Source organism: Corythoichthys intestinalis, chromosome 18, assembly GCF_030265065.1.
Source record: "Corythoichthys intestinalis isolate RoL2023-P3 chromosome 18, ASM3026506v1, whole genome shotgun sequence".
Lineage (NCBI taxonomy): Eukaryota > Metazoa > Chordata > Actinopteri > Syngnathiformes > Syngnathidae > Corythoichthys > Corythoichthys intestinalis.
In genome coordinates, this window is record NC_080412.1 from 35,912,644 (window position 1) to 35,933,803 (window position 21,160).

The 21,160-nt window shown below is 38.7% G+C and overlaps 1 protein-coding gene across 1 annotated transcript in view; it reads left to right on the forward strand.

Annotated features, from left to right (window-relative positions):
* LOC130906176 (GDNF family receptor alpha-4-like) overlaps positions 1–21,160 on the forward strand; it is an 85,493-nt gene that overhangs the window by 35,775 nt on the left and 28,558 nt on the right. Inside the window, exons 3-5 of the mRNA XM_057820167.1 lie at positions 14,093–14,359; positions 17,022–17,114; positions 17,189–17,558. Coding sequence (XP_057676150.1) covers positions 14,093–14,359; positions 17,022–17,114; positions 17,189–17,558 — 730 coding nt within the window. The remainder of the gene's footprint in view (positions 1–14,092; positions 14,360–17,021; positions 17,115–17,188; positions 17,559–21,160) is intronic.

Consider the following 21,160-nt stretch of genomic DNA (forward strand, 5'->3'; position numbering starts at 1 on the left):
TTGCCATGTGGCATTTTTTTTTTGCCATGTGACATTTTTTTTGCCATGTGGCAAAATTGATTTTTCCATGTGCCATTCTTTTTCTCATGTGGCAAACTGGATTTTGCCATTGGGCAAAATAGATTTTGCCATTTGACATTTTTTTTTTTTGCCATGTGGCAAAATTGATTTTGCCATGTGGCAAAATGGATTTTGGTTTGTGGCATTTTTTTTTGGGGGGGGGGGGCATTTTTGGGGGTATATGGCAGTTTTGCAGGCCATGCTCGACCATGCACGTCCATGCCATTTTTTTTGCCATGTGGCAAAATTGATTTTGCCATGTGGCAAAATGGATTTTGGTTTGTGGCATTTTTTTTTTGGGGGGGTGGCATTTTTGGGGGTATATGGCAGTTTTGCAGGCCATGCTCGACCATGCACGTCCATGCCATTGACGGCTATGCCCGTCCAAATTTTCCATTCATCTTAAAGGGCAGAACAACATGTGTGGCTGTGATTTTTAGCCATTTACTTACCATTACAGCGCATTGATATTCAACTGACACCCAAAGTCAGGTTATGCCATTGACGGCTATGCACGCATGGAAAAAAAAAAAAAAAAAGCCAAATGGAAAAATCCATTTTGCCACATGGCACAAAGAAATGTCACATGGTAAAAACAATTTTGCCACATGACCAAAAAAAAATTCCACATGGCAAAATCAATTTTGCCACATGGCAAAAAAAAAATTCCACATGGTAAAATCAATTTTGCCACATGACAAAAAAAAAAAAAAAATGCCACATGGCAACATCAATTTTGCTACATAAAAAAAATGCCACAAGGCAAATACCACTTTTGCTTCTCGGCCCTGCTGCAAAATAATTGGACGGCTAACTCAATGGCTCCAACTGACGACGCTAAACCCTTCACAACGCTCTTGTCTTAATATGTCTATGTTTTAGCTAAAAATAAAATGACTATATTCTTGTCATGTTACTACTTCCATTTCCCATATTTTTTTTGTGTGGACCTAAAACCCCTTCAGGTGTCAATCAGCACAGCTCAATCTAACAATATGCAATTATCTGATAATAATCCTCACTATAGTTTGACATGGGCTGCCGTAATTAACAATATATTGCGTATCTAATTTGCAGTGATGTAGAAGTGCACTGCATCATAATGAGAGCTGTTTGTAAATTATTCTGAAACTCAATTTGAATTGGCGCAATAGGAAGTAAGATAAGCTTTTTATGATATAAAAAAACAAAAAAACCCCCACAACTTTAGATTCTGCTAGTGTAACGACGCCCAGGGCTTTCACTGCAGTCTTCCTGCCTAAGCATATGTTTAATTTTAAAAGATGTTGGATGACAACGAGCTGATTGGTGGAGAAAGTGGGAAAAGAAAGGGCTGCATCAGCAAGGACTAACACCAGCCTTAATTATGGCCGATTAACCAACTGTGTCCTTCTTAAGGAAACAACTCTGTCCAGGGGCGAGTGCAGCACACAAGCCAGAATACACAATTAATTCATTCATTAATTCACTCGCGGCTCTTAACACAAAGTGAAAAGCCTTCACACACTCCATAAGTGATGGTGCCATGTTTTAATCCTTAATTCGGTGGGGAATAAATGCATTTTAAATGTTGGCATGACTTGGGGGTCACTCATGTGCTGATTGGAGAGAGTTTGGACATCTACTAGAGCTTGCTGTCATTTGCCATCTGCTCAGCCCGTTTTCTTTCTAAATGTCTTTTAGTTGACTGTTTTGAGTGGTATCCAAACGACATAGTTTTGGCAGGAAAAATGGTCATTACACATTGTGGTCATGCCTTTTTGCTATTTTCCAGTATGGCCTCTTCGCTCGCAGGTCAATGACTGTCTTTACATTAACACCCCGTTAACTGTACGGCAATGTGAGCTCGAAGTGTGTAGTTTTTTGTTTGTATGAGAGTTTATGATGTGATCCATCCCATTTGCACAAATATGATGTAGCATGTCGTGTTAGTGTGAACCATTTGGCTAAGACCGTAATACATCGTACAAACAAAAAGGGCGAAATGTAATGTGTGTCCGTTTCATACCTTTTGCTTTATTTTTCTGGTTAGACCAACCAAAATCACTCTTGAATGAATCATTAGTCCCAAGTATTGCGATTCACAGTTGAAGGTACAGGAACACACAGAAAAAAAGATACAGTGGTAACTCAACTTGCGACATTAATTGGTTCTGGAAGTATTCTCGTAATCCGAAAATGGAAATATATTTTACATGTACAGTGGTATGAAAAAATATCTGAACCTTTTGGAATTTTTCTGCATAAAATCACCATCAAATGTGTTCTGATCTTTGTCAAAACCACACAGATGAAAAAACTGTCTGCCTGTCTGCTTTAACTAAAACCACCCAAACATTTATATGTTTTTATATTTTAATGAGAATAGTATGCAAACAGTGACAGACGGAGGAAAAATGAGTAAGTGAACCATCCCATTTAATATTTTGTGGTCCCCCCTTTGGACGCTTCCTGTAGCTGCAGATTAGTGTGGCATATGGATCAGGACTAATCTTGGCCCATTCTTCTCTACAAAACGTCTATAGTTCAGTCAAATTTCTGGGATGACTGTCATGAATCGACGTCTTTAGGTCATGCCACAGCAACTCAATGGGGTTCAACTCTAGAACTTTGACATGACCACTCCAGAACGTGTGTTTTGCTCTTCTGAAACAATTCTGAAGTTGATTTACTTCTGTGTTTTGGATCATTGTCTTGTTACAGCCATCCTCTTTTTAGTTTCAACTGTCTGACAGACGGCCTCAGGTCAGCTTCCTGTAAAACATCCTGATAGACTTTTGAATTCATTCTTCCATTAATGATTGCAAGTTGTCCAGGCCCTGAGGTAGCAAAACAGCCCAAAATCATGATGCTCCCTCCACCATGCTTAACAGTGGGGATGAGGTGTTGATGTTGGTGAGCTGTTCCATTTTTCCTCCACACATGACGTTGTGTGTTACACCCAAACAATTCAACTTTGGTTTCATCAGTCCACAAAATATTTTCCCAAAACTTCTGTGGAGTTTCCAAGTGCCTTTTTGCGGACATTGAAGGCGCAACAATGTTTTGTTTTTTGTTTTTTTTCAGACAGCAGTGGCTTCCTCCGTGGAGTCCTCCCATGAACACCATTCTTGACCATAGTTTTACATACATTTGATGTGCGCACAGAGATATTGGACTGTTCCAGTGATTTCTGTAAGTCTTTAGCTTAAGAGGGGTTTTAATACAACATTTCTATAACTTGTACTAAAATTGATCTTTTAAGAACTACAAGTCTTTCTATCCATAGATCGCTTTAACAGAATGTTAATAATGTTAATGCCGTCTTGTTGATTTATTGTTATAATAAACAAATACATTACTTATGTACAGTATGTTGAATGTATATATCCATCTTGTGTCTTATCTTTCCATTCAAACAATAATTTACAGAAAAATGTGGCATATTTTATAGATGGTTTGAATTGTGATAATTGCGAGTAATTACGATTAATTAATTTTTAAGCTGTAATTAACTCGATTAAAAATTTTAATCATTTGACAGCCCTAATTAAAACCTATAAATGTTTGGGTTGTTTTAGTTAAAGCAGACACTGTTTTGTCATCCGCGTGATTTTGACAAATCATATCACATTTCATGGTGATTTTATGCAGAAATATGAGAATTTTTTTTTTTCATACCACTGTAAATACCCTGATCCGTTCCAAGCATGACTGACACGCCACATTAAATTTTATAATTGGGGTAAAACCGGAATAAAACAGCCAAACATATTTGAATCATTCCATATACCTAGCCTAATTGTTAATGCCTGTAATGAAGTAGATAATAGACAAAAATGGTAGAAATAATCTTTCTAGTGAGGCAATGTCGTCTTTCACGAGATCGATGGTGCCTGTCGCCTTTTTCACTAATTGTGACACAAAAACGCGAGGAGACCTGTGCTCTAATTTGCTACTAATGCAATGAACCGTCTGTGGGCTTAAAAATACTCTTCGGGAGACAAAAACACGAGGAGCCTTGTGCTCATTTAGCCCAGACGTCGACTCGCTAGGGGTCTGCGAGTCCAGTCCTCGAGAGCTGCTATCCAGCTTGTTTTCCATGAGCTGATCATTTGATTCAGGTGTGTTAAAGGAGGGACACATTGAAAACAGACTGGACATGCAGACCCCTGCGCTATAGCAACAATAACACAGTGGCGCCTGTGCACGTCATCATACCGCGACACCCAAATCCCATTACGGACACATGATGGGAAATATCATGACCTATAGACGCCAATCACGTGACGTCACAACTCCGCCCCCCTGACTGGTGCCGTCATATTGTCCGTCAGCTCATCATGTTTACATATTACCGCTACGTACATTCCTCCTATTACTGCGTGTTTTTCTGCTTGTCTAAGGAATCACCGCCTAATAAACGAACCCAAAAACCTTCCTGACAATCGTTAACATTTATTAATCAAAATAGTGAAGGCATGTGTGGCGGTTGGTTGCAGTAACAGAGAAGATAAACGATCATTTAAGTAGTTGCTGTTTGCCCATTGTTAAAAGGGCAAATCTCGAAAGCAGCACGGTTTGTTATATGTCGGTCCATGATGCGTCTGTGTCGACAGCTGTTAGACAGCGGCGAAAACATCAATATGATGCCAACACGATCGCAGACATCATCAGACGGAGACTACGAAGCTCGTCGCCACGGTCGCGCAGCAAGAAGGTGAGCGCAACAACAGGTGTTTTGCCGAAAAATAGCCGCCCTGCGTGAAATGTCCCCCCTGGCGGGAGCGCCCACACGGAAACGACTTTCTTGTACCGTGAATATGTATTATTTTACTCTGCTTGAACTAATAAATGTCATACCTGTGTGATTGATTGGGATATGGTTGTGAAAACCTGTAGACTAATACATTTCTGTTCAAAGATGGTTATGTGGCCAAGTCCACGATTTGTTACTAAAATACAGTACTAATTAGAGATGTCCCAATCGATCGGAATCCTGATCGATCAGGTCAGATCACGTCATTTTCAAAGTATCGGAATCGGCAAAAAAATATCGGCCATGCCTTTTTTTTAATATATATATTTTTTTTTATTAAATCATTTTCTAATTGTATTTAACGTTACCAATATGATATGTTACACTCATCCAGAGTCTTTAGTTTAGGCTTAAGGTAGAGTTATCAAATTTATCCCCATAACGGCAGTAATTAATTTTTAAAAAATGTATCACGTTAAAATATTTAACGCAATTAATGCATGCGCTGCACGACCCACCCACGCACTGTCGCGCTCAATCTGTAATGGCGCCGTTTTACCTATGTAGAGAGTTAAAGGCAGTGTAAAATGAGTAGAGTGAATTTTGGCAGCCTTTGGAGCCTTTTTTTAATTGGCTAAAGCCTTACAATCCCTCTCCCTACGATTAGAAATATCATGGGAAGCAAGGTAGCAAATGATCGTTTTCTTAACACCTTATGTTATTTCCCAACGCAGAGAAGATATATCAATTGGTAGCACTACGCACAGTCATGGTTCCACTTCCCATCATGCATTTGGGCATGGCTACAGTATCATTTACTGAAAGCTCAACAAATACACTAGATGGCAATATTTAGTCACAATATACAAAGTCACAAGTCTTTCTATCCGTGGATCCCTCTCACAGAAAGAATGTTAATAATGTAAATGCCATCTTGAGGATTTGTCATAATAAACAAATACAGTACTTATGTACTGTATGTTGAATGTATATATTATATATATATAGTTTTATTCATTTTTTTCTTAATTCATTGCCAAAATGTATGTGATCGGGAAAACTTATCGGGAATGATTGGAATTGAATCGGGAGCAAAAAAAAAAAAGCAATCGGATTGGGAAATATCGGGATCGGCAGATACTCAAACTAAAACGATCGGGATCGGATCGGGAGCAAAAAAACATGATCGGAACAACCCTAGTACTAATATTTTGTGTAATTTAATTATTTAAAACTGATCTTACAGTCGTAAATCCATTACTGTAATGCGTCCATGAAAACATTTGATGTTTTCACGTCAATAAAGCGATATAAATATGCGCTCCCGTCAGGGGGGACATTTCACGCGGGGCAGCTATTTTTCGGCGCACACCAGCCCGTTGTCGATCAAGTTTCATTTTACAATCATGACAACAGTGACGTTCAGCTGACCAAATGTCAGTTTATTTTCAGGCCGGTGCCGATTTTGGGTACCCTACTCCTCATCATGACATTAACTGTAGCATGATTGGAAATTTTGTGGTCTCAGGACGAGCTCTGACGCACGGGACGGGACCGGACGGGAGAAAACATCATTTTGGGCATCAAATATGGATCTGGCGACTGGATCGACCGAAGCTTTTCCAAATAACGGCTTTTATGCAACTTATCCAATGAGTTTACAGCGTCTGAAAGCACCGGGGCTTCCATAATTTGCAAGTGAATCCACCTTTAGAATTTACGATCAATAACAATACGGACACACAATGACGGACAATATGCCGGCACAATACAGTGATCACGTGATTGTGTGACGTTGGTGATTGGGGTCTATAGCAACAATAACAGTCGCGCCTGTGCACGTCATCATACCGCGGCACCCAAATCCCATTACGGACACATGATGGGAAATATGACTGTCAAGTTCAAAAATAGACCCTTAGGTAGACATTTGTAAAATTACCCAAAAATAAGGAGAGAAGAAACTCAGTTTTCTTGGCCAAGGAGAGCAAGGAGGGACTAGACAGAGAAATGTTAGATTACACTGTATAGTCACCAAAATTGATCTAAGGAAAAAAACCTCCTTGCTCTTTTTATTAGGGGTTTGTCCTAACATAGAAGGGTGTCGCCCTAAAGGGAGGGGGAAAGCAAGCTGGAGACACCCATGTGATTTTGGTTGGCTATGTGTGAGCATGTAGGTAGAACTAACTAAATACACGTGTGTAAGCAAGGGCACAAGGGCACATAGGTAAAGTGGTCAGAATGACGCAGACACTTCAGTTATGCAACGCTGCGGCCATGGAAGATGTCCTCGAATGGAAGATTGTCCTCGAATGGAAGATTGTCCTCGAAAGTCTAGACGAAAGTCCAGACGTAAGATGCTGAAGATGTCCTAGAAGGTCTAGTTACGCAATGTTGCAGCCATGAAGCAAGGCAGCTGTCACCCCGACCCTCTTTAACACTTTGTAACACTTAAACATTAACTTAAACAGCCTAGTATAGCAAGCAATAATCATTTACTGGTTATATCAAATAAGAAAAAATATGTATTATGTATGTATTAGGTGTATATATGAGCACAAGCAAATATTCAATCAATCAAGCAAATATTCAATCAACCCTCGATAATTAACTCAACAATGACCAATAGCGTCACCTGGCCGGAGAACCATCGAATGTCGAATGACGTCGCAGTCGCTGCGACGTCACCGCAACGCGGGAGCATAACTCAGGTTTAAGAAATCTAACTTTAATCAGATTACTGGTTTGGAAAAATGAACACGTTATATTGCTTGTTACTGAAAGAAAGTAATCAGATTACAATAACGCGTTCTTGCTTGATGAACATTTCATTTCAGTCCATGATTGATTCAGGAAAAAATTAGGGTTTCATCCAAACTGACCTACTCAAACAAATGATTATGGCAATCAATGAAAACAAATCACAGCATTACAGTGGCATCCCAGAGACACCTTACGCAGGTGTTCCTAATGTTATGTCCAGTGAGTCTATATGTGCACTTCAACGTTGCAGGAATTTTTTTCCGTCACACTCCCCGTCTCCCGAGTCCCTGCAGACTTCCCACTTCTCCGCCACACTCTCCTCTCATCTCCAATTACTGCCCGGCAGCGTGGATGGTCGGCCATCCATCCCACGCCTATGAATGGCTAAAAGATAAATTGGCCGCAGCCAATCACTTCCCTGTGAACGTTGGCGTGTGGTCTCCCATGAACGGTGTGAACTTTCATCATCTTTTCCTGCACACACCGTATTAATCACCCCAGTGAGAAATCAATAGAGTGTGTTACGGCACACGTATCACAATAATTCATCCCCCGATCTTCTTCGCCGTTGCCCCGAGTCTTAAGAAGACATCTTTAGTTAATCAATGAGTGCAACTCTGTACTCTTTGAAGCTTTTATGTTTGTCAGATAAACTCCGTGTTTTCATAGATTTAACACAGACGCTCCGTGTGTGTCGTAATGATCTAGAAATCCAACCATTTGGATTAGCGTTGCTTTTTATGGGCCCGCTTTGGCCTGTGGAGTCGTGGCAGGAGCTATGGCAGCTTTCCTGCAGCGGCAATAACGCTTAGCCTCTGTTTATGATATATTTCATGCGTGAGTGAGACGTGGACCTCGTGTGGCGTCTGAGATTACCAAAAACGCGGCGGCAGAACGGCAATGGCAGCGGTGTTTTGCCCCGCCGCCCTCCAGCAGTTAATCAAAGTGTGTGACCAATCTCAATACAATGCTGCGTATTTGAGTGTGTCTGTGTGTAATCTATATGTTAATGTACGTGAGACGACAAACACCCACAGGCGGAGATCTTTCTTTGCAGTTTGTCTAAACATGTATTCTTATCTACTTTTTGGTTTGTAGGTCAATTTTTACTGGTTTATCACAGAAAATCTTGAATATAAGTTTGTGTACTGGGAGAAACAGGATTTTTAACCAGAGGTGGGTATAATAGTAAAAAATTTTATTCAAATAAGAGTAGCGTTACTTTAAAATAATATTACTCAAGTAAGAGTAAAAGTAGTCATCCAGAAAATGTTCTCAAGTACAAGTAAAGTATTGTGAAAAAAATACTCAAGTAATGAGTAACATTGCGAGTAAATGCTTACGATGTTTATTTATTTATTTTTTTAAAACAATGTTTTTTACCCCCTCAGGACAAAGTTATCTATATGAACTGTTATTACTATACTGCAGTGTTGGGCAAGTTACTTTAAAAAAGTAATTAGTTACATTACTCACTATTTCTTCCAAAAAGTAACTGAGTTAGTAACTGAATAACTCTATAGTAAAAGTAACTAGTTACCAGGGAAAGTAACTATTTCCGTTACTTTAAAAAGAACTTGTTGTATGTCAAAGAATTTGAAATTTTCTGAGCAGTATTCGAGTCAGTGGAATAGAGAAGAACAGACAGGTAGTTAACTTGTTAGGTGCTTCAGCAGATTTGAATTGCTTACCACAGATGTCGACAAAAGCTTTGCCCCGGGACATAAATTACCGTATTTTTCGGACTACAAGTCGCACCAGAGTATAAGTCGATCCAGCCATAAAATGCCCAACGAGGAGAAAAAAAACCATATACAAGTCACACCGGAGTATAAGTCGAATTTTTGGGGGAAATTTACTTGATAAAATCCAACACATAGAACAGACACGTCATCTTGAAAGGCAATTTAATATAAAAATACAATAGAGAACAACATGCTGAATAAATGTACAGTGTACAGTGGATGAACAACGAAATGTGAATATACTGTCCTACGCTACGGCTCGGTCCTGGCTATACAGCGAACTCCCAAAAGACAATGCTGGACGTCCGTATAATTTGCTGAATCAATTAAGGTCCTCGATAGCAAACAGGTTCGCATCAACGTAAATAAATGATAATTAGGTACTATTACAGTAATAAGTAACAGGTTAGCATGCGTTCGCTATCATTAGCACATCGTTCAAACAACCACACAACTGGCTCTAAGTGTCCGATCGTGGGTGGAAAACATACAACAACAACAGAAAAGATGATACACGCAGGCGTTGCCTCTGTAGAGATAATTTAAAAGCATAAACAATGAAAGTAGGTTCGCAGCCGTCTTTTCTCTCTTGCTAACTCGCCCACTCACTCAGAGTCAGAGCTACGTAGCTGTCCGTCTTCTTCTGGCGTGTGAGCACTCTTCATGTAAACAAGTGCGAGTGCGCCCTCAGGTGGGCGTGAAAGCGCCACAAACTAAATGCATCCATTTCAAGATAAAAAAGTCAATAATACAATTGAACATACACTGCCAAAGGCAGAACGCGAACGTGGCCATAGCTATAAAGAGTTATTCAGATAACTATAGCATAAGAACATGCTAACAACTTTACAAAACCATCAGTGTCACTGCAAAACACCAAAATAACATGTGAAATTATATCATAATGTGTTAATAATTCCACACATAAGTCGCTCCTGAGTATAAGTCGCACCCCCAGCCAAAATATGAAAAAAACCTCGACTTATAGTTCGAAAAATACGGTACACATTACATGCAGGTTCTTTCCTTTAATTTCGACAAACTTGAAATAGTGTCTATATCTCCACCTCTTAAGGGACAATTTTTCTTCTGAATTCTCTGCCATCCCGACCCTGTGCATCTGTTTTGCGTGTGTGTGTTTGCCGCACGCGCTGTTCCGGTTTGCTTGTGAAATCACCGGCTCTGATTGGCTTACCACGACACATGACTCTAACCCTCAGCCAATCACAATCACTTCCATCGCATCTCTCGAGGGGTTGCATTCAGGTAGGCTCGTTTCCCGACAATTCACGTCACCTTCAAAGCGTCTGCCGTCCTCAAGATGGAAGCAGAATTATTGCTGGCTGACAGTGGGAGATGGGAATGAGGCTAGCATCAGGTGTAGCCAACACAGAAACGTTACCAAACTTTGGAAAGCATTGTCTAATTGAATGAGCAGGGACAAACAGCTTGGAGTCAGAAGTACGTGCGCTATTCTCGAACCTGAACGCACCCCAAGTCTTGGATGACAAATCAACAGAGCAGAGAGTCGACTTGACACGGCTGGTAGTTTCCTCAATTTATTCAGAGTAAGTAACGCACCGCTTTTGACCGTCAGTAACGGTAACGGCGTTGTAACGGCGGAAAAAGTAATTAGTTAGATTACCCCATTACTGAAAAAATAACGCCGTTATGTAACGGCGTTATTTATAACGGAGTTACTCCCAACACTGCTATACTGTAATATAACCTAATAAATAACAACATTAAGCCAAAGAAATACAAACAAAAATCATTGAATTCCAGCGAGAGACAAAAAAAAAAAAGCTACAGAACTGAAGCATCAATCGGCCAAAGAGCATGAGTGCCCTCTAGTGGAAAAATAGTTCCTAGTTTGAATAGTTGAATAGTGAGTACCGTAATTTCCCGAATATAAGGTGCACCCGTGTATAACGCGCACCCCAAATTTACTTGTAAAATCTTGGGAAAATTATTGTACCCGTGTATAACGCGCATCCTAATTTTAGCACCTATAAATAGAAGAATACAAGAAAACAGAGCTCGTGTATAGATACAGAAATGTCATTTTACTGACTGGTGAAACACAGCACAAGCATAGCACATTGGTAGTTCAAAACATTACCGTAAACTGAAAAATATGCACGGTAATAATATGATCTGACAACTTCTCCAACTTACCGAAATCCAGGAGAAAACAAAACAGATGTGACTTTTCTTTTAAAGGCTGCTGTATAACTTGCTCGTTTCATCATGATGAATAAATGTTTCTTCCGTGGATTGATACGGTAAAATAGAAGGAAGGATTTACGTCAGAAATTGGAAAGCGCATCGCTGTACAATACTGTAACAAGACTGTAACAATAGGAACGATTGTTATTTGGGTTTGAGTTTCCCGAGGGACAGATATAGTTGACGGACACAGAAGTCTGTGTTGTGTTACGTTTGTTATGCGGAGCTGCAATAAACGTTGACTCAAATGAGTTCAAGAAACTAAATTCTGTGCTTTACGAAGAGTGAAAAAAGCAAAATTCAACACAGACGAAATCAATCGGCCGATCAGAGTGAAGTATTACCGAAACAAAATGGTGACGTCACGTACCGTAATGGTCGGCAACGGATCCTTGCATACGTTTCTTCAACACAACATGGCCATATAAACTTTTTTTTTTTTTTAATGTTTTTTTTTTAGGGGCTGTCAAAATTATCGCGTGAACGGGCGGTAATTAATTTTTTAAATTAATCACGTTAAAATATTTGACACAATTAAAGCACATGCCCCGCTCAGACAGATTTAAATGACAGTACAGTGAAAACTCCACTTGTTAATTGTGTTTTGCGGAGATTTGCTGCCCTCTGCTGGCGCTTGGGTGCGACTGATTTTATCGGCTTCAGCACCCATGAGCATTGTGTAAGTAATTATTGACATCAACAATGGCGGGCTACTAGTTTATTTTTTGATTGAAAATTTTACAAATTTTATTAAAACGAAAACATTAAGAGGGATTTTAATATAACATTTCTATAACTTGTACTAACATTTATCTTTTAAGAACTACAAGTTTTTCTATCCATGGATCGCTTTAACAGAATGTTAATAATGTTAATTCTATCTTGTTGATTTATTGTTATAATAAACAAATACAGTCCTTATGTACCGCATCTTGAATATATATATCCATCTTGTCTTATCTTTCCATTCCAACAATAATTCACAGAAAAATATGGCATATTTTATAGATGGTTTGAATTGCGATTAATTGCAATTAATTACGATTAATTAATTTTTAAGCTGTAATTAACTCAATTAAAAATTTTAATCGTTTGACAGCCCTAGTTTATATATACACGTATATATATATTTCTGTCTCCATCCATATACCCGTGTATAATGCGCACCATGATTTTACAAGTTGATTTTGGGGAAAAAAAGTGCGCGTTATATTCAGGAAATTACGGTAATTCCTTCATAGTTAAATTAAAAGGACCATATCTTCGATTTTCCGTGGTCAATCGGTGCCAAATAAAAACGTAATAAAAAATGTTTTTTTCCTCTTCGTCGGGCATTTTATGGGTGGTGCGACTTATAGTCCGAAAAATACGGTAAGTATTAACGTATGAGTCTCACCTGAGTATAAGTCGCAGGCCCAGCCAAAATATGAAAAAATGTGCGACTTGTAGTGCATAAAATAGAGTCGTTTTAAGCATTACATGGAGCCACAACAAGAATTATGCACAATGATGCCTGTGTTTTCATGTATAAGCCCCACTTGATGAGTTTTAATAGATGAAAGATCTCGAGTCAATTCTGTAAAATCTAATTTACATTCACACAGAATTTGTGTGATTCTTGCCCGTGTGTTAAATCAAATATGCATAAACATGGCAGCGAGTGGAAAATGATCATTTATTTCTGTAAATTGGTTGACGCTTGAAAGGATGTTCACAGAAATATTTCAGTATACATTTCTTGAAATGTCAAGCATTTCTCTCGCGATGCAGAAAACCTTTTTCTCTACCCGGCTTAAAACCGTGACTTGTTTCATGTGGAATAACCTCCTTATGTAAAATTCATTGATCAAATCTTTCTGAGATTGACACCAGTGATCTCATGCAGAATAAACAAAATAAGCATAAGTTTTTTTTTTAAGGTTGTTGAATCACAAACTAAAAAATTGGGCAAGCCGCATCTGAGAGTTGGCTTCGGAACAACAGTCTTTTTGATGCAAGCCAATGTTCTACCTAAGGAATGCGACACTATTCAACAACTGACACACATAAAGGTATCTAATATGCACTCTAGGGAGTGACACGAGGAAGGCTTCGGAACTGAAAGCCGAGGTTTAAAAGAAAAACAATTTAGATGGGAATATATTGTGCTGTGCGAGATGCGTGTTTCAAACCTGATAAGAATGTGCTCATACATTGCATTGTCGACAGAGGATTCTGTGTTTGGACAGTGCCTAGATTTTCGCTGACTGTTTACTCGGATGCTGTCCAAAAAGCATGGATTCACCCCCCTTCTCGACTGTCAATCAATCTAATCAACCCAACCGCGGCAGTGTTTTATGGCCATATTTTGAATGAAGAACGCTTGTGGGCATTCAATTGAATCTTCCTGGCGGTTATGATAATGAGTACGGTAGTTCTCCGGTGTGTCCACAGAGCACAATTAATTTGATGTGTTGTCTTAATTACAACCTATTTAGCCTAACGGCAAACAGCGGGGCAATTAAGCCTGCAGCTAAGCACCTTCCATGAAGACAAGGTATCACTGTGTCTCCATCAGGTAGCACTCCGGTGTCGGCCTCTTACGACTGTCTGCTGGCAGAGCAGGGCTGTGTCCAAGAGCAGTCATGCATGGTCCTCTACCGCCTGCTGGAGTACTGCGCGGCCGAAGAGGCGGTCTCGCCGCTCGGCCCGGACGCCCGCACCGAGTGCCTGGAGGCTCAGAACTCCTTGCAGCGCCATCGCCCCCTTCAAGTGTGCAAATGTCAACGTGGCTCTCGAAGGGAGGAACACTGCCTAAGGGTCTACTGGACTGTGAGGTTTGGAGGTGGGATTGAAGCCCGGCCAGTTGTGTGGATGTTTACTGCTTACCTATACAGAACATTTGCAGACCATACCAGTAGGCTCACTTGCATACTGTAATAAGATTTCGCCTGTATCAAACACTCTGCGAATCAAGTCAACCAAAGCGAATTGTTCACATTTTATATCATATCAAAGCTTCTCAACTCAAGCACAAATTTAATTTCAGGTGAAAAAAAATATTGTCTCAAAAACTAGAGGCTAAAGTGAATGCAAGTGAACTGCAAATTAGTCGCAATTTACACCAGCACACACATACACTGCTGGCCAAAAGTATTGGCACCCCTGCAATTCTGTCAGATAACGCTGAATTTCTCCCAGAAAATGATGGCAATTACAAATGCTTTGGTAGTAATATTTATTTTATTTTATTTTATTTTTTTGCTTGCAAAGAAAAAACACAAAAGAGGGTAACACTTTACAAAAAGGGTCCCTTAATTAACATTGGTTAATGCGTTTTTAGACAATAGCTAATGTTTAAGTAATATTACAATTAGGGTTGTTCCGATCATGTTTTTTTGCTCCCGATCCGAACCCAATCGTTTTAGTTTGAGTATCTGCCGATCCCGATATTTCCCGATAAGATTTTTTTTTTTTTTTTTGCTCCCGTTTCAATTCCAATCATTCCCGATAATTTTTCCCGATCATATACATTTTGGCAATGCATTAAGAAAAAAATGAATAAAACTCGGACGAATATATACATTCAACAAGTACTGTATTTGTTTATTATGACAATAAATCCTCAAGATGGCATTTACATTATTAACATTCTTGCTGTGAGAGGGATCCACGGATAGAAAGACTTGTAATTCTTAAAGGATAAATGTGACTTTGTATATTGTGACTAAATATTGCCATCTAGTGTATTTGTTGAGCTTTCAGTAAATTATACTGTAGCCATTTAACTGTTCTGCTCAAATGCATGATGGGAAGTGCAACCATGACTGTGCGTAGTGGCACCAATTGATATATGTTCTCTGCGCTGGGAAATAACATAGTGTGTTAAGAAAAAGATCATCTACCTTGCTTCCCCACATTGCTTCCCACGATATTTATAATTGTTGAGAGAGAGATTGTAAGGCTTTAGCCAATTAAAAAAAGGCTCCAAAGACTGCCAAAATTCACTCTACTCATTTTACGCTGCCTTTTAGCTCTATATGTAGGTTAAACGGCGCCGTTATAGATTGAACGCGACAACGCGTTAGTAGGTCGCGCAGCGCATGCATTAATTGCGTTAAATATTTTAACGTGATTAATTAAAAAAAAAAATCATTACCGCCGTTAACGCGATAAATTTGATAGCCCTACTTTAAGCCAAAACTAAAGACTCTGGATGAGTGTAAGACATTTAGTCTGTAACGTTAAATACAAATAGAAAACGATTTAATTAAAAAATATATATATATTTTAAAAAGGCATGTCCGATATTTTTTTGCCGATTCTGATCGGGACATCTTTACCAATTAGCTTTAAACATTAATCTAAACTCGGATGAATATATACATTCAACATACAGTACATAAGTACTGTTTTTGTTTATTATGACAATAAATCCTCAAGATGGCATTTACATTATTAACATTCTTTCTGTGAAAGGGATCCACTGATAGAAAGACTTGTGACTTTGTATATTGTGACTAAATAGTGCCATCTAGTGTATTTGTTGAGCTTTCAGTAAATGATACTGTAGCCATGGCCAAATGCATGATGGAAAGTGGAACCATGACTGTGCGTATTGCTTCCAATTGATATATCTTCTCTGCGTTGGGAAATAACATAAGGTGATAAGAAAAAGATCAATTGCTACCTAGCTTCCCCACATTGCTTCCCATGATATTTCTAATCATAGGGAGAGGGATTGTAAGGCTTTAGCCAATTAAAAGAAGGCTCCAAAGGCTGCCAAAATTCACTCTACTCATTTTACGCTGCCTTCTATCTCTCTATATAGGTAAAACGGCGCCATTACAGATTGAGCGCGACAATGCGTGAGTGGGTCGTGCAGTGCATGCATTAATTGCGTTAAATATTTTAACGTGATAACTTTTTAAAAAAATTAATTACCGCCGTTATCGGGATAAATTTGATAACCCTACATTAAGCCTAAACTAAAGACTCTCTTATTATTATTATTATAGCATCCAGTGGGGCATCACAATACAATTGTGTTATAAAAGTCCACACATCGGTTTTGGTTTGACATCGGTATCAGATTTTTGGAGTTGGACAATATCAGGATCTCGGTTAAAAAGTCAGTATCGGACAACTCTAAACAATATATTGCAATCGTCAAGGAAACAATGTAGATTATCGTAATACAAAGAAAGGAATTGGGCAAGAAATAAAAGAGAGAGTATATATTTTAAAGGCCATCGGCAGTGATCATCCAGTTCATTGACTGTACTTGGCGGAGCTCATAAAACTACTCGCTCTCAATTGTGTTAATCCGCATTCAGTTCATTATACTAAATTGTTTAATTGTTTGAATGTGAGCATCATTTTTTGTTTCTTTTTTGCCCTGGCGACCAGTCCAGTCTGTACTTCATCTATATGTACATACGTATTGTGTTTTTGTATAGCAGTGATGATTTCTATGAATGTAACAAAGATTTTGTTTATGCTTTCAGCATATGATGAATATGAAGTGTCTCCATATGAAGAACTGGAGTTCAGCCTGGTGAGAAATATTGAGATGTCACACATGGCCTCCATCATGGCAGGTACAGCCACCAATATAAATGAATCAATTGAAGGTTGTCTCCTGGCAGACGTCACACATTTCTTTTCCCATTAGCTTCGTCTGTGTCCATGGACGGTCACAATCAGTGTCTCAAGGCGGCCCAAGATTGCGGTCTGTACGAGAAATGCGGTTCCCTGCGCTCAGAGTACGTAGTGGCGTGCACCAAACGAGCGACGGCCTCCGACAACGGCTGCAACCGTCAAAAATGCCACCGGGCCTTGCGGCGCTTCCTGGAGCGTGTCCCGGAGGAGTACAGCTTCGCCCTGCTCTTCTGCCCGTGCTCTGATACCTTGTGCGGAGAGCGCCGCAGAAAAACCATCGTGCCATCTTGTTCCTATGAAGAGAACACCAAGGGAGAGGACCGAATGGGCAAGCCCAACTGCCTCAGCTTACAAAACTACTGCTCTCGGGATGAGCTATGCAGGTAAGAAAAAAGGTTGGGTGAAGACGAATGTGAAGCATTCTACTGAAACCAGATTCCTCACACAATATAAAAATTTAACGCATTTAGCTATGAACATGAAACACATGAATATTTTACACGTATCCTTTAATGTTACTATAACATCCATAGAAAATCCCGAAACGTTTCCATTGCCTATGTTTAAACACATTTGTTGAAGAACACAACAGGTAATTTGCAAATTCAAATTTGTAGTGTACTGATTACAGAGGTGGGTAGTAACGTGTTACATTTACTGTGTTACTTTTATTTGAGTAGATTTGTGAAGAAGAAACACTACTTTTACTCCGCTACTTTGGGCTACACTAGAGTTGTTACATTTTTCCTCTTTATTCTACATATTGGAATTTATTTTCGCCAGAGATGCCAACAGTGGCTGTCTCAGTTTCACCAACGAGAAATCGCAACAATAACCGCATGACTCCATTATACCAATCAGAGGTAACAATGTTTTTCTCCACTAGAGGGCGCTCATGCTCTTTGGACGGGTGATGTTCCATAGTGTTGTTCTAGTCTGAATTTGATAACTTTTGTGTCATCTTTTTGGCCTAATTTGGTCATGTAATATGTTATAGTACAGTATAATAATACAGTTCATATAGAGGAAGTTGTACTGAGAAAAATACCGGTATATCATTTTTAGAAAATCAGACTTTGTACGCGGTTACCCACAATGTTACTCTTTACTTACTAGTAAGTGTTCTTTTCAACGAATGCTTTTTTTACTTGTACTTGACTAAATTTTTGGATGACTACTTTGACTTGAAGAATATTATTTTGAAATTTTTGGCTACTCTGTCCACATCTGACTAATTATTCAAACTAATTTTTAAGGTAACAATTAGGGTTGTTCCGATCATGTTTTTTGCTCCAGATCCGATCCCGATCGTTTTAGTTTGGGTATCTGCCGATCCCGATATTTCCCGATCTGATTGCTTTTTTTTTTCTCCCGATTCAATTCCAATCATTCCCGATAATTTTTCCCGATCATATACATTTTGGCAATGCATTAAGAAAAAAATGAATAAAACTCGGACGACTATATACATTCAACATACAGTACATAAGTACTGTATTTGTTTATTATGACAATAAATCCTCACGATGGCATTTACATTATTAACATTCTTTCTGTGAGAGGGATCCACGGATAGAAAGACTTGTGACTTTGTATATTGTGACTAAATATTGCCATCTAGTGTATTTGTTGAGCTTTCAGTAAATGATACTGTAGCCATGGCCAAATGCATGATGGGAGGTGGAACCATGACTGGGCATAGCACTACCAATTCATATATCTTCTCTGCGTTGGCAAATAACACAAGGTGTTAAGAAAAAAATCAAGTGCTACCTTGCTTCCCATGATATTTCTAATCGTAGGGAGAGGGATTGTAAGGCTTTAGCCAATTAAAAAATGGCCCCAAAGGCTGCCAAATTTCACTCTACTCATTTTACGCTGCCTTTTATCTCTCTACAGGTATATAGATATATCGGCGCCATTACAGATTGAGCGCGACAATGCGTGAGTGGGTCGTGCAGCGCATGCATTAATTGCGTTAAATATTTTAACGTGATACATTTATAAAAAAAAATAATTACTGCCGTTATTGGGATACATTTAAAAACCCTACCTTAAACCTAAACTAAAGACTCTGGGTGAGTGTAACATATTATGTCTGTAACGTTAAATACAATTGGAAAACGATTTAATTAAAAAAAAAAAAAAAATGAAAAAAAGGCATGGCCGATATTTTTTTGCCGATTCCGATACTTTGAAAATAACGTGATCGGACCCGGACATCTCTAGTAACAATTAATTTTTTTTTTTTTTTAAAGTCATTTAAGCGACATTGTGGCAGAGTGGTTAGCAAGTCCGCCTCACAGATCTGAGATCAAGGAAAGGGCGAAGGTTTGGTTTCAACATTGGTCGTGTCCATGTACACTTTTTGCTGGGGACTTGAAATTAAAAAGACCAAACAGATTGGGTGAATGGGGGTCAGGGCTACATTTTTGACGAATATGAACGTAATTAATTGATAAGTTAAATGATCAATCCAAAATACATCTGTATTGATTTATACTAACATTCATGTGTATTGGGTCAGGTGATACAGTGTTCGATTCAAACTTTTTTTTTTTTTCCCAAAAACTACTTAAGAAACAGTTTTAAAACTTCCAGAATAAATGTCTGGATATAATTAAAGACCTCTCAACATTATTGAGAAATTAATATAACGTATATATAAATATATAAACTAAATACAACTGAAAAAACCTCTTGGTCAGGGAATAACAAATATAAATAAAAATTCAGATTTCCTTCAGGTAAAACACTATTGCTTTTGTCCACAAGCACAGCCAAACTCAACAACAAAAATGAAAGCTGGGGAGAAAGGGATAAACTTCGTTTGACTACATTTCTCACAGTTTAATTAACGTTAACAGTAGAAAACACATACAGGAGAACACCTCTCTAAGTTTTGCAGGTTAGCAAATTCACACAGTTTAATGTTATGCTAACGCTGATACAGGTCGGACATTCAGTAGCAAAATTAGAGCAGTGTTCCCCACCACCACAACATTGATGTCTCTTTGTTGTACTTGCAGTGGCTGCAGCTGCCGCTAGCAAAAAAAAAAAAAAAATTACTTCTAATATACCTCCTCTTCAAAGGGGGTGGAGGAGGTGACATTGGGTTGGGGCTGTGAGTGTGTGTGTGTGTGTTGGGGGTCCCTTCATCAGCCAATCAAATAAACATTTGAGGGGAAAAATGGACTGGAACATTCAGCAGTGAAAAGGGGTAAATAAAAGCCAGAAAATAATTAAAAAATTCACTTAATAATGGTAGGGTCAATCCTATCCTTACAACATATGGGGAGACAGTCCAAATTACCTTTATAACTGAAGTCATCATAATAATGCAAATAAGGTTGTTTAAAAGTTGGTGGGGACAATTTAAGAATCCTGAAAAGTGTCATGTCCCTACTGACCCTATGCATACCTACGCCCATGGAACAAGGTTCAATTCCGGGCACTGGCCTTCCAGTGTGGAGTTTGCATGTTCTCTCCTTGCCTACGTGGGTTTTCTCCGGGTACTCCGATGCAGTGTTGTTAATCTTACTTTAAAAAAGTAATTAATTACAGTTACAAATTACTTCTCCTAAAGAGTAATTGCGATAGTAACTCAGTTACCTGAATGTAAGAGTAATTAGTTACTTGGCAAAGTCACTGGTGATAATTTTTGTTTTTTTTTTCTCCCCAAAAAAAACCAAACAAAAAAACAGGTCACACAATGTGAAGTTTAAAGGATTTTTGGGACAATTCTTTACCCTAAACTTAACTATACACAGGGGTATTGCGGATATTGCGATAACTAGATAGTAACCTTTGCTATGTGTGGAAGTCATTTAATGTTGTGAATCAACCGTTAAAGTTGTTAAAATTGCTCCCGTTATTGCATTAGTTCCCTTCTGTCTATTTTCGACATGTGTAAGTTTTAAAACTGTTTCATCATTTAAAGATAGATTTAAGTTAAGTTTTGCCGATTTAGGAGTATTTTAGATAA